The sequence below is a fragment of the Mandrillus leucophaeus genome, unplaced genomic scaffold (assembly GCF_000951045.1).
Source record: "Mandrillus leucophaeus isolate KB7577 unplaced genomic scaffold, Mleu.le_1.0 Scaffold201, whole genome shotgun sequence".
NCBI classification, from domain to species: Eukaryota; Metazoa; Chordata; class Mammalia; order Primates; family Cercopithecidae; genus Mandrillus; species Mandrillus leucophaeus.
The window spans coordinates 1,127,430-1,141,792 of NW_012102044.1; the positions used below are offsets into that span (position 1 = coordinate 1,127,430).

Consider the following 14,363-nt stretch of genomic DNA (forward strand, 5'->3'; position numbering starts at 1 on the left):
AGTAGCTGCGACTACAGGCGCCCGCCACCACGCCCAGCTAATTTTTTGTATTTTTTTAGTAGAGACAGGGTTTCACCGTGTTAGCCAGGATGGTCTCAATCTCCTGACCTCGTGATCCGCCCCCCTCGGCCTCCCAAAGTACTGGGATTACAGGAGTGAGCCACTGCGCCCGGCCGTATTAACAGATTCTTGAATATTTTTTAAAAATAGGTGCCTCTTTGATAGAGAACGGCAGCCTGTTGCACACGGTAACACAGCATGTTTGATTTGTTGTATAGGAACATAGATGCCAATGTAACTGTATCTCTTTGGGAATAAAACCGTCATTTGCACATTCATCAAAGCTAGGAAGTTGGGGGAAATCATTGACTCCTCCTTTAGTCCTTTACCTAACTGGATGTATCTCTGAAGTCTCTCAAATCCATCCCTTCTTTATCTGTTGCCACATGCTCCCCAGCCAGGACCCACCGGCTGCAGGTACTGGTTGATGGTTTCCTTTACTTTGCCCTTTCCAAGGGAAACATAGCAAAGAGGGCATAGACTTTAAAGACAATAAGACTTCAGCCGAAATCCTGGCATTTTTACTAATTCTGGGACGATGACAAGTTATCATCCTTCTGTGACTTCTCCTATCGACTTCTGTGACTCTCCATCTCTAAACAGGGTTCGCCAAAGTTTTGAGAAAAAAAGACCATGAATACACAGTAAATGCATTTGCTTAGTAAATGATAGTTCTGGTATTTTATTGAAGAAGAGTTGAGCATCTGCCTCTGTTACTAAAACTTGATTGACTCTGTTTCCTCTAGGGAAAGTTCCAGATGCTTTTAGCACATCATCTGGTCTGTTTACCTGTTAACTTGGCGTCACCAGTCTAAAAGTTTATTTCACTTGTACTGAATGTACCGTGGCCCCCGCCGAAGTACTCATAACTTAAATTTACCATTTAACCATTTTAAAGTACACAATTAAGTACATTCACAATATTGCACAACCATCACCATTATCCAGAATTTTTTTGTCACCCCAAATGGAAACGTCGTAAGCATTAAGCAGTCACTCCCCGTTCCTGCCTCCCCGAGCCGATCAACCGCTAATCTACTTTCGGTCTGTATGGATTTGCTGATTGTGGTGATTTCAGGATGTGACTTTTATGTGTCTTTTACTTACATTGTGTTTTCAGGGCTCATCTGTGTTGGAGCGTGTATCAGTGTGTCATTCCTTTTCATGGCTAATGATATTCCATCGTATGGAGTATTTTGTTCATCCGTTCGTCAGTTGATGGACCACTTCGGTTGTTTCCTCTTTTTGACTATTGTGCTGCTGCTGTGAACATTCATGCACATGTTTTGTTTTCTTTTTGGCATATACCTAAGAGTGGAATTGCTGAGTCATATGATAATTCTGTGTTTAACTTCTTGAAGAAATGCCAAAGCAGCTAGCTGCATCATTTTACATTTTCACCAGCAATGTATGAGGGTTACAATGTCTTCACTTCCTTGTCCACACTTGTTTTTTCCATTCTTTTTATTATGGCCATCCTGCGGGGTGCGGCGTGTTATCTTCCTGTGGCACCCCATGATCTTTCTTGTCCCAAAGATTTTCTTCATTATGTTCCTTTTGCCAAGAACACCTCTCCTTTTTACAGGTGTAGTGAACACCTTTATTTAGGAAATCAGCTTTGAGTTACATACTTTACTCCTTAATCTTGAATAGTTCTTCATATTGCTTTTCAAGAGTTTATGGAATTGGAAAGTTTGACTGTTCAGAAGTGACTTCAGAGATTCATGACCTGTAACGATTTTGAATTTTTAGAAGAGTTTCGAATTCCAGGAGTAGATGGTGCCCGCTGTGGACCAGACTGGTGGGTGTGTGGGGCATGCAGCAGCCACAAGAAAGTCTTCCTGGGGCCAGAGCCAGGGAGCATCCCCTGGTGAGCCAGGCCTGGGGGTGCCGCTCAGAAGGTGCTCACTTGGAGTCTGGTTATGTGGTCCCGTTGAGGGCTGAAGGCTCTGCAGCATGAGATGTTAAGAATTGGCCAGGTGGCTGGGCTGCTAGGGGTCCTGCGTCCACTGTGGTGCCAGTAGCACTTTTAGTGCTTGCTGGTACTGTCTGTTGCCATCCCTGCTTTTCCTCTTCACACCCCCAGCCTTCTCACAATTTAGTCATTGAGGCAGGGGCATTGATAGGACCACCCTTGGGACACATTCATGCCTACCAAGCAAGCTGGGGCCCTCCTTGGACTCAAGGCCCTGTGGCACTGAGCCCTCCTCTAGTCAGGTCACACCTGGGACAGTGGGTGCAGCCCAGGTGGGTGTGGCCAAGTGGAGTTGAGGATGTGGTGACATCACCCTGCATATGTGCAGGGACCACCCGGGGAGGTCACAGGCAAAAGAGGGTTACCAGTGAGTGCCCCCAGCAGGGGTCTCCACCTCTCCTTGGAGGGACCCGGTGTCTGGACTCCAGGGTTTGATCCCTTCGTGACCACTGTGTCCCCAGTGTGTTCAGTCATTGAAGTATGCTTCCATTCCACAGTGCTTGCTCCAAGTCTGGGACTCTCAGTCCCCCATAGGTTCCCTCTGCAGAGAGCCCTGGAGGCCTTGGCGACATCAGAACATCGTGCTCAAGTGTGACCGGTCACCAGAGTACTGATGTTAAACAGAACAAGGCCTCTTAGGCTCCTGGGGCTGGGCCCAGTGCAAGGCCCTGGGTGGTGCGAGTGATTGCACAGTATGGGGCCCAGCATGCCTGGAACCATAAGCAGGGGTGGCTGTGGGGAACTCTTAGCTTGAACCTCCTGTTTGTGTGGAGCCAAAGAGAGCACGGCTCGGCCAGCAGGCTCCAGAACCGCTTTCTAGCCAGAAGCGCCTTAGTCGAGCAAGGTTGGAGTCTGTTGGGGCTCCTGTGGCTAGGCATGCCCACATGGCGCAGGGAGGGCCACTTTGGAAGGCATGTCCTCTTTGGGGCTAAACTGACTAGTACTGGTTTTCTTGGGGGACCTGCAGACCAAGACCTGGGTGGGATCGGTCATTTTACCTTCCAGCCCAGGGCCAGCTACTGATGGGAGGGCAAGCAGGGAAGACCCTGTGTGCCTGCCCGGCCAAGGCAGTCGCCTCCCTCGTCCTCGAGGGTGCTGTTCCGTTGCATCTGGTCAGGTGGTCTCGAGGGAGCCAGATGAGGCCCCTTTGGAGCTGGGCACCAGTGAGTTCTTGCAGGGAGTGGGCAGGGGACACAGGAAAGCCTCCTGCAGAAGATGGGCAGATGTCAGTGTTGTCTTCTTGGGGCCACCTTCAGCTTGATGATGATGATTGGCAAATGCAATGTTGTAAATTGCAAAATACTGATCTCTAGCATGGTCATTTTAAAGAGGAAACCTAACCCTTTCTCCTAAACAGTTGAGGATCTTAGTATCCATCTGTCTGTCTTTTAGATGAAATTCCTAAACCTGTGGCCAGGGCTATGAAGAGAAACTTAGTTTTCATAATACTTGGGCACAAATCATCTTGCACCTATTGTGACTTTGAAAATGTGAGGAGCTGGGATATGACGTGACCTTGAGCAGCAGCCTGTGATCTTACATGGACTGGGGCAGGAGGGCTGCCTCTGAATGGCTGTATTTCCCTATGAAGGCATAAAACCTGGAAGTCTTCAGATGGCTTCAGCTGAAGAAAAAGTTAAGCTCCTGCTCACACCTCCAACCCAAATCCCATGGGACTCTCCCTTCTGCTCTGTGCCAGTGCTGCTCATTCTCACTGACAACTGTGGTCCCAGCGACACCAGCCCACCCACTGCACTCACAAGCAGTTCAGGATTTGGGCCCCCATGCCACCAACAACATCTACTCAGTGATGATGAAATTCAGGATTTCTTTTTTTTTGGGCAGTCTTTTTGTCCTTAGAATAAGGACAGTCAAATCCCACAAACCACTGTTTTCAAAGGTTACTCATATTCTTTTTTCTGATATCCACTTAGGTATGTATTTTCTATTTGTTTCAATTTTAAGGTTTGTCTTTCTATTTTATTTCTTGAACGGGGTTGTAAGTAACTGTTCTATTTAAAGGTGTGCTCAGAAACTTTACTTCTATCTCTCTCTCACCTCATTCTACCCCCTCTCTAGAAAGATAATCATTTTCATTAGATTCTGCCTTCTCCATCCTGTATTTCCTTTTGGGATGTACATGTGACACAGAGACATAAACACATATTTTTCTTGTTTCCCTTCATTCTTATACAAAAGGCAGCATTCTGTACATACTCTTCTACAACTTGCTTTTTTCACTTAACTGTATCTTCCTGGAAATTATTCCATGAAAATTCATAGAGATCTTCCTCATTTTCAAAAAATGGTTGCATAGTGTGCCTCAAAATAGATGTTTCACAGAGTATTCAGCCAGTCTGTATGGATGGATACTTAGTTTGTGTCCAATATTTTGTGATTACATGTAGCCGAGTATAAATATCTTCTGTTTCTAGTTGTAAGTCCCTGGAAGTGTGATTACTGTTTCAAAACGTAAATGCATATGTAGTTGTATGGAATAGTCAGGTGGGAGATTCCTTATCATTTAAGTTAGTCTTGAGGAAGGTGGTGTCAGCCTCCCAGTCATACCCTGAGTTGAACAATGGGGTAGGAGGAGTTGGGCTCCAGCGTGTTGAACTGGTGGCATGTATCTCCCCTTCTTCTGGGTATAGACTCCTGGGCACAGGATTACTGGCTGAGAGAGTAGGCATTTGCTTGCTTTAATAGAATACCAATTTTCTTCTAAAAATTTACCCCAACTTACTCCACCACCAATGTGTGAGCCTTCTGGTTGCCTCAGGCTCCTGGCAACACTTGGCGTCATCAGCCTTCCTAGTTGTAAGTACTCTGGTGGGTGTAGAGGAAGCTCATCTGCTTGTGCTTTTTGGCCATTTGCACATCCATGTTATGACATCCCCGGTCAGTCTTGTGTTACCATAAAATGTAAATATTTAAATTTCTCATAGTTAAATTATACTGTATCTAAAGCATTGTGCTTGCCTTTTTGTTTAGTTAGAATTTTTGTGTCTTTTTTTTTTTTTATGAGACAGAGTCTCACTCTGTGGCCCAGACTGGAATGCAGTGGCGTAATCTTGGCTCACTGCAAGCTCTACCTCCTGGGTTCACGCCATTCTGCGTCAGCCTCCTGAGTAGCTGGGACTACAGGTCCAGCTAATTTTTTTGTATTTTTAGTAGAAACGGGGTTTCAGTGTGTTAGCCAGGAGGGTCTCGATCTCTTGACCTCGTGATCCGCCCGCCTCGGCCTCCCAAAGTGCTGGGATTACAGGCGTGAGTCACCGCGCCCTGCCATTTTTTTGTAAATATAATTTAAAAGCATATTTGGTTTTCCAATTATAAAATATCTGTTGTGGCAGGAGCTAGATAGGGCAAAAGGCTCCCGGGTCTCCCAGTCTCCACCTCATGGTCCGCGTAGTCAGCTGGTGTGGTGTGATCCAGGCCCTGCATTCTTTCCTGTGTTTACATGTTGTACATAATTTTTCTCTTCTTTTTTCTCCCAAATCAAGTTATACAGTTTTCCTGCAGTTAACTATTTTTTTTCATTTATTCATCATATTGTGGACATTTTCTCATGTTACTACGTATAGATCTATTTTATTCGTTATAACAGCAGCCAAGTATCACATTATATGAATGTGTCATCTATTTAGCTATTTCCATTTTCCTTTTATTTTATATTAAGGTTGAGTGGAAGCTTTTTGAATTTTGGATATATGTGGTTTTTAACCTGATTTCTTTTTCATAAGCTGTATATTTGGATTTTCAAACATATATCAGTGTGATCAAGTAAAACTAGAATAATTCACCTTCATGAAGAGCTGCCTGATAAACCACTGACTTATTTTTATTAGCTTGACCTGTTTTTTTTTGCTTCAGGAACATCTGTTTTTATTTTTTTGTGTCTGTTTGTTTTAAAGAGACAAGTCTTGCTGTGTTGTCCAGGATGGTCTCGAACTCCTGGCCTCAAGCAATCCTTCCTCAGCCTCACAAAGTGCTGGGATTACAGGCCTGAGCCAGCCAGGAACATCCTATTTTGAAACGAAATTATTGTTTATCCACTGCAGGGAGTAGTGACCCCCTGTTACATTTTGATTATTCTGTCTCCTTTCAAACTAGGGGAAAATGAATTTTCCCCTGTGTGGCATTCAATGTATTGTTGTAGTTTTATTGGAACAGAATATTGTATTTTCTACTTAGGTTTCCCTTTCAAATGTTTCAGGTGTACGAAGCCATCGACACCAGAGATGGAGCATCTTGTGCAGAGTTGGTGTCTTTTAAACATCCTCATGTTGCAAACCCACGACTTCAAGTAGGTAAAAGAACTGTGCACACAGGTGTCTGCAGAGAATTACAGGATAATCACTTTCCTAAGAGAAACGTAGAGTTTGAGTAAGAAGAAAACTAGTATTGTCACTCTTATTTGAAAATTGTAAAGTTTCTTTATGATTTATGTAATTTCAATTCATTTGTGGAGCACTGACTATGTGGGTACGCTGTAGTGATATGGACCTCCTGCCCCTGTGTTTGATTCCTACACAGCTCTCTGAGGTTTGGAGAAGTGAGATGGTGGAGAGACGGCGGAGCTTAGACTCTGTCCAGGCCTGTGCGTTCCCAAAGCCCCATAGACGTCATGTACCACAGGTGTCTCCCATTTAAGTAGAAAGTCCGGCAAGCCAAGGCCCAGCCTGGAGTTGTACATGGAGTTTCCATGTCATCTGTGGCGTAGATGATGTTGAGGTGGTATTTTCTATAGAAAATCTTGTGGACATTTGGTAAAGCCCTGTTTCCTTATTGACACCCATTATCATATTGGGGTGTGTTTCTACTGGGAGCAGCATTTTTCTTTTGGAAGAAAAATGGGCTTATCTGTTGGTGATTATGTTTGGTGGTGTATGGATTTGCAACTGAGACCAGGTAAATCGGTCTCTGAAGTAGCAGCAGGCTTGTTTTTGTTTTTCTAATCAATACTATGTGATTCTATGTGTAGACAGTGTTGAAAACCATTGCTCTAAGTAGGAGTTAGTGCCTGAGACTTGATGAGGCTCAGGCTCGCCTTGGCCAGAACACCCCATGGCTGGTGCTGTGTGCTTCATATTGTGTCACATGAGAGGACACACACTGCCCTGTTGGCAGTCTGAGATGGATCCCTTCATTGTAAAATTCCCCCCGTAAACTTTCTTCTGGTGGTTTCATTCCCCAGGGACTGTAGAATGGTGATTTTTCTGATACTGTCATTCTTCTGTCTCACCATATCAGCATGGGCTCATTGCTTTTGTGAAAACAAAACAAAACAAAAAAAATGTGCTGTAATCTATTGTGTATTAGTCCGGGTTCTCCTGAGAAACAGAGCCAATGGGATATATCGATATTTACAGAGGTTTAGTATGAGGAACTGGGTCCTGTGATTATAGAGGTCGAGAAGTCCCACACAAGGAGTGAATTCTTCCTTCCTCGACCTCTTGTTCTATTCAAGCCCTCATCAGATTGGTCACTGTCCGTCCACACTGAGGAGGGCCATCACCTTTCCTGAGTCTGCTAGTGCAACTGCCAGTGTCATCCAGAAACACCCTCACAGATGCTCCCAGAAATGACATTGTCTGGGGACTCCATGGCCAGCCAAGTTGACAGAATTAACCTTCACCTATTGAGATGTTCAGATTATCTAAAATTTGACTGTTAGGAGGAAAGGAAAACTTAGAAAGAAATGTCAGCTAGCGTAGCCCAGGAGATGAGACTGGTGCTCTCAGCAGGAAGCCGAAAAGGGTGAGTCCTAGCATAGCACCATCGGTAACTCGTTAGACCTCACTTACTAAACCTGTGATAGTTACTTAACAAGTATTTCTTGACTGACTGGTTATTAAATACTAAAATATATATGAAAGTGCCTAGAATATTTTCTGACCTGCAGAAGGCGAGACTAAATTATATTCATGGGCCTCTTGTTCCCCTGAAATATTGATAAATATTTGTTGAAGTAATGAACCATTTATTTATGAGACAGAGTCTCTCTCTGTCGCCCAGCGGGTAGTGCAGTGGCATGATCTTGGCTTACTGCAACCTTCAGCACCCAGGTTCAAGCGATTCTCATGCCCAGCCTCCTGAGTAGCTGGGATTAGCAGTGTGCACCACCACACCCGGCTAATTTTTGTAATGTTTTTGTAGAAACGGGCTTTCACCATGTTGGCCAGGCTGGTCTTGAACTTCTGGCCTCAAGTGATCTGCCCACCTCGCCCTCCCAAAGTGCTGGGATTACAGGCGTGAGCCACCGTGCTCACAGCCTCAACCTTTTATTTAGAGTTTTAAATATAAAGTGCTACTGTGAACTATAAAGCATAAATTTTCTTGAAACAGGTTTAAATATCTTTCTATATGTTGCATTCTTTCTGTGCCTATTTATTTTACTTTTGCCATTTTTCTTTTTTAAAATCAGATGGCCTCTCCAGAGGAGAAGTGTCAGCAAGTCTTGGAACCCCCTTATGATGAAATGTTTGCAGCTCATTTAAGGTAATCTGTTGGGGAGGAAGAAAAACACACACATCTGGAAATTGCTGAATTAACTGGGTATTTTATCTTGCATTATCTTATGCTTGAAGCAGTGAATAATTGACTTTGAAAAAGTAGGAAAATGCATTTGTAATTTCACTGTGATAAAGCCTGTGAAAATTTTATACATCAGTTGTGTAATACTATTTTTAACATCACATAGTATTTACCATAGTGCCTGGATAGTGGTCTTTTTAGTAGAGTGTGGAGCCTAACCATTCACTTACCCCTTTTGTGGAAATAGTATGTCTTTTTTGAAGCTCTTTACGTTACTGGGAAAGAACTAGAGTTGAGCAAAGCAAACAATGCTGCTTTTATGTACACTTCGTGTCTACTGTGTTACCTCTGAAGGATCTTTTCAGGCAGAAGATGGTGTCCTTATAGCCATGTGAGATTTGATTACTGTCTTTCAGAGCAGCCTAGGCTACAGGACCAGGGTGGGGTCTGTGAGCAGGAATGTCCTGTGAACCCGACAGGGTCTTTGGAAGAGTTGGGGCACTACCGTGTTCCTTGTAGTACAAAGCACCTGTGATGTCCTGGCTCTGTGCGGTGTGCGATCGGTTCCAGATTGGACGATGAACTAACACTGACATTACCCAGCTGGGAATCCAGTTTGAATGTCATTGTCAGCTCCTGCTAGCGTGGAAGGGTCATACTCTGTTATCAGCGTGTTACTCATAAACCTGCTGGAGCTGGGTCCTTCTGGGGCTTGAGAGTGTAGTCTCCGAGCTTACCGTGGGTCTCCTCTTACCCTCAGCTGTTTGTGTTCAGCCATTTGTGTGTTTCTTCCTTCACCCCTTTCATCCCAGGACCACTGGGACCTGCGCAGTGAAGTGAGCTGTGTGTGCTGCATAACTAGTGCTAGGTTTTATCGTGTGACAGCGTGTTTCTCTTTCTCCTCCAGGTGCACTTACGCAGTGGGGAATCATGACTTCATAGAGGCATACAAGTGCCAGACCGTGATCGTCCAATATCCTTTGTCATTCATGGCAGCTGTCCGGTGTAGAACGCGTGCAGTGGATTGCTTGGGACTTGAGACCCGGAACATTGGGCCAGTTGCTCATTTCTGCAGTTAGAAAGGAATGACAGTGTTTTGGAAGAGAAACTCTTTTCAGCTCTTTCACTCGGGTACTTAAATTTAGCATGGATCTGAAGACTCATGCAGCCACTTAGTAAGGAAGAACCCTGGTGAAAAAGAAGGATCTTACCCTGTTGAGAAGAAGGTTTAGGTAGTAAGTATAGTTACAGGGACTGGTTAAGTCCTGTGGTGAAATAGCAGAAATCCAGAATTCAGGCAGAGATGGACAAGAGTGGAGTCAGATACACGTCGGCATTGGATTGTGGCGGCTGAAGACCTTAAACCAGACCAATTCCTACTTCAGTCATGTAAAGGGTATCTTTAGTTAAGGCCTGAATCGGTGAGTGGTCTAAGGATTTGTATGTATCTCTAGATTTTGTCTTTTCGTTTTAACCGCCTTGTTTAAATATACACAGAAGAGAGTTGGCCTACTTGCTACCAGCCTCCTTAGAATTCAAGAATTCTAGAGTTGATAAAATCAGCCTTATGCTACAGATTCTAAAGGACTTAAATATAACTCATGATCATCTGGGCTCAGAGAAACCAAATAAAATATCTGAAATGGCTGATTTTAAAAAATCTTGTAAGTCTTTTTTACTTAGGAGACAGTATGTATGAAATACGTGTGTTTAGTATACTTGAGCCTAGTGAGATACAGATATTTGTAATGTGAGCTTATACCTTTTTTCCTTCAAGAACTTACTATTGTTGTAACATAAATCTGCTAAAGGGTGAGCTACATTCCTTAAAATTTAGATTCTTATTCTTTACTTTAATCGTACATAGCATTGTTTGACCTTTATATGCCGTATCTTCCTTAATACGGTACATCATTCTTGCGAGCATTCCAGGCCCACAAAGAAGAAAACTGGTAAGTGTGAACAGAAACAGCTGAATTAGTAAATGGCAATTTTTTTAAGTAGAATCTTTTTACAAATTTGCTTTAAATAAATGTATATTGTATTTTCCAAGTGGATATTTAATAATCATTGTGTTGACATATGGCAATATCCACACAGATTAATGGAATTACAAATCTAGTAAACTTAAATGGTAGATCAGCCACATTGTTTGCAGTGTGTCTGTGTAAATATAGTATTATTTTTATTTCACATGTCCATTTCCCCAGATATTTATTAAATACTGTTTTTTCCTTCAGTTGTCAATTTTGAACTTTTGGTTTTAAACTTTAGATAAAAGAGGTAGACCAACTACCGTTCATTTGGGGTGTTCTAATACATGATAATGGTGGTATTTTTAAATGCCTTGCCAAACTAATTCTTAATTTTATGATTTATTAACAAACTATAGATAAATACTGAATTTTGTTTATACTAAAGTAACCAAAGGCCTTTTGCAAACAAACCCACTCTTTTATCTTTTTTTTCTTTTCTTGAGACGGAGTCTTGCTCAGTTGCCCAGGCTGGAGTGCAGTGGCGTGATCTTGGCTCACTGCAAGCTCCGCCTCCTGCCACGCTTTTATCTTTTAACGTAAAAACTTGCACATGAAAACAGTCCAGTTTTGCCAGTTGGCTGTAAAAGTTGTTTTGTGACATTTTGTGTATTACATATTCTGGTTCCTATTAGGAAATCTGATCAAACCACTTCTTTTTTAGTGGTGCTGTTTGGATACTGGTGGGAAGCTGAGGGGAGGAGGATATCCTGGGAGCCTGGAGCTGCAGCAGGGCTGGGGCCTTTGGCAGGGTTGGGGAGCACCGCAGTGTGAGGCCCTGGGATGATCAGGAAGTTTGGGGCCTGCAGCCCACCCGGACAGAAAGTGAGGAAGCAAACAACTGTCAGAGTTTTGGATAAGCGTAGACTCCATTCTGGATAGTAGTCCTGGGCGTCTGTGTTCTTCCCACCTCTGGGGATGGAATCTTGGGTCTCATAGCCCCTCACACTTGTTTACTTTTTGTCCTGCAGGGCTCTGCCTGTCATGTATGCGGTAGCACTTGACCTTCGAGTGTTTGCTAATAATGTAAGTTTAATTTGCTGTCATTATTGTTTTAAAATTAACACTTGGTTTTAAATTAACACTTGTTTTAAAATTTTATAAATTGTTTAAATTTTTATAAAATTTTATAAAATTGTTTAAAATTTTATAAAATGTTTAACAATAAAACACTTGTTTTAAAATTAACACTTGGTTTTAAATTAACACTTGTTTTAAAATTTTATAAATTGTTTAAATTTTTATAAAATTTTATAAAATTGTTTAAAATTTTATAAAATGTTTAACAATAAAACACTTGTTTTAAAATTAACACTTGGTAAAATAAACACTGTTGTTTAATTTCATGTCATTCTTTCCAAAAGTTTTGAGGAGTGAATTGAAGTTGAGATGTGTCTGGTATAGGAAGCAAAAGAACAGATATTGACTATTCTTTCTAGGTTAACAGAAACAGATTTAAGTAAACATTTGCTCAGATTTCCACACTGTTCATACAGAGGGAGAGGTTTCATTTTGTTGTTAACCATTTATGGTATGTATTATTTTTATGAAGTCAGTGGAACAACAACAAATGAGCTATTCTGCATCTCTTCCACCTTTAAGATGTGGCCTGCTCCCCCGTTGAAAAGAATTCAGCTTCATATAGATTTGGGCAGTAGGAGGGGGCTTCCCTGGGGTGAGGGGAGATCCTGGGTTTTATGGAGGTGACTTCCCCTTGGGGACCCACAGAAGCCCCCATTATGGAGCAACATTTGTCTACCTTTTGGTTTTAGGACGACCCCTTTACGGTTTTAGAAATGATTGATGACTTCAGTTCTAGGCAGCATGCAATGGATTTCTCCCTATTGCGCCTGCTAAAAACAGTTAAAACCCTGGGAGTTGTCAGGCTGGCATGGCTATGGGAGGTGGAGAGAAGAGGGGGATGGGGCTCAGAGTTGGATGTAGGGAGTCTCCGGGTTTCCCTTTTGTCTCCTGGGACTGTCCTGGACTGGGTGCCTTAGAAACCTGAAGCCTTTCACTGTCAGGCAGAGACAAAATCCCCAAGGAAACCAGGAGCCTGGGTAGACAGTCCAGCAAGACAGAACTCTGACCATCACTGCCTCACTCCAGTGCCAGGCACAAAAAGTCCGCAGGTCCCTCCCGCTCCATCTTCAAAGTGGTGTGGGCTGGGGGTGGCCCAGGACCTCCACCCTGGGCTAGCAGTAATGAGGAGCTAGGTGGATGTCAGAGGCTCAGCAGGGGACCTGGACCTCCCCCATTCAGTGGCAAAGGGGATGCGCCTGTTTCTCTGCTCACATCGTGAGGCCTGCTAAAAGAAGATAAATAAGATCCACAGTCTTGTCACGTAGTGCCCCAAATGTCCAGGATTTAATCGACACCGATTACCAGGAAAATGTCAACTTCCTGAGATTTTGAATGAGAAAAGACGTTCAGCAGAAGACACCAATGCTGAGATTGCACAGATGTTGGAATTATCTGATAAGCATTTTAAACAGCCCTCTTGATTCAGCAAGCAATTTAGAACGTGCTTGAAACAAATGAAAACATTTAAAGTCTCAGCAAGGAAATAGGCAATATAAAGAAGAATGGGGGAGGAGGGAGGGGGGTTCCAAGATGGCCGAATAGAAACAGTTCCAGGCTACAGCTCCCAGTGTGAGCGACGCCGAAGATGGGTGATTTCTGCATTTCCAACTGAGGTACCAGGTTCATCTCACTGGGGTGTGTCAGACAGTGGGTGCAGGACAATGGGTGCAGCCCATCAAGCGAGAGCTGAAGCAGGGCGAGGCATCGCCTCACCCGGGAAGCGCAAGGGGTAAGGGAATTCCCTTTCCTAGCTAAGGGAAACCATGACACACAGCACCTGGAAAGTCAGGTCACTCCCACCCTGATACTGCGCTTTTCCAAGGGTCTTAGCAAGCGGCACCAGGACATTATATCCTGTGCCTGGCTCAGAGGGTCCCACGCCCATGGAGCCTCCCTCATTGCTAGCACAGCAGTCTGAGATCTAACTGCAAGGTGGCAGTGAGGCTTGGGAGCGCCCGCCATTGCTGAGGCTTGAGTGGGTAAACAAAGTGGCCGGGAAGCTCGAACTGGGTGGAGCCCACTGCAGCTCAAGGAGGCCTGCCTACCTCTGTAGACTCCAACTCTGGGGACAGGGCATAGCCAAACAAAAGGCAGCAAAAACCTCTGCAGATTTAAATGTCCCTGACTGACAGCTTTGAAGAGAGTAGTGATTCTTCAAGCACAGAGTTTGAGATCTGAGAACAGACAGACTGCCTCAAGTGGGTCCCTGACCCCCAAGTAACCTAACTGGGAGGCATCCCCCAGTAGGGGCAGACTGAAACCTCACACGGCCGGGTACCCCTCTGAGACGAAGCTTCCAGAGGAACAATCAGGCAGCAACATTTGCTCTTCAGCAGTATTCACTCTTCTGCAGCCTCCGCTGCTGATACCCAGGCAAACAGGTCTGGAGTAGACCTCCAGCAAACTCCAACAGACCTGCAGCTGAGGGTCCTGACTGTTAGAAGGAAAACTAACAAACAGAAAGGACATCCACAGTGAAACCCCATCTGTACATCACCATCATCAAAGACCAAAGGTAGATGAAACCACAAAGATGGGGAAAAAATAGAGCAGAAAAGCTGAAAATTCTAAAAATCAGAGTGCCTCTCCCCCTCCAAAGGAATGCAGCTCCTCGCCAGCAGCGGAACAAAGGTGGACAGAGAATGACTGACGAGCTGAGAGAAAAAGGCTTCAGA

General features: G+C 43.9%; 1 protein-coding gene across 1 annotated transcript in view; it reads left to right on the plus strand.

Moving 5' to 3' along the window:
- The window catches only part of PCID2 (PCI domain containing 2), a 36,598-nt gene that overhangs the window by 2,557 nt on the left and 19,678 nt on the right, over positions 1-14,363 (plus strand). The window contains exons 2-6 of the mRNA XM_011979432.1: positions 6,252-6,341; positions 8,463-8,536; positions 9,480-9,545; positions 10,483-10,524; positions 11,577-11,631. Of these exons, the coding sequence (XP_011834822.1) occupies positions 6,252-6,341; positions 8,463-8,536; positions 9,480-9,545; positions 10,483-10,524; positions 11,577-11,631 (327 nt within the window). The remainder of the gene's footprint in view (positions 1-6,251; positions 6,342-8,462; positions 8,537-9,479; positions 9,546-10,482; positions 10,525-11,576; positions 11,632-14,363) is intronic.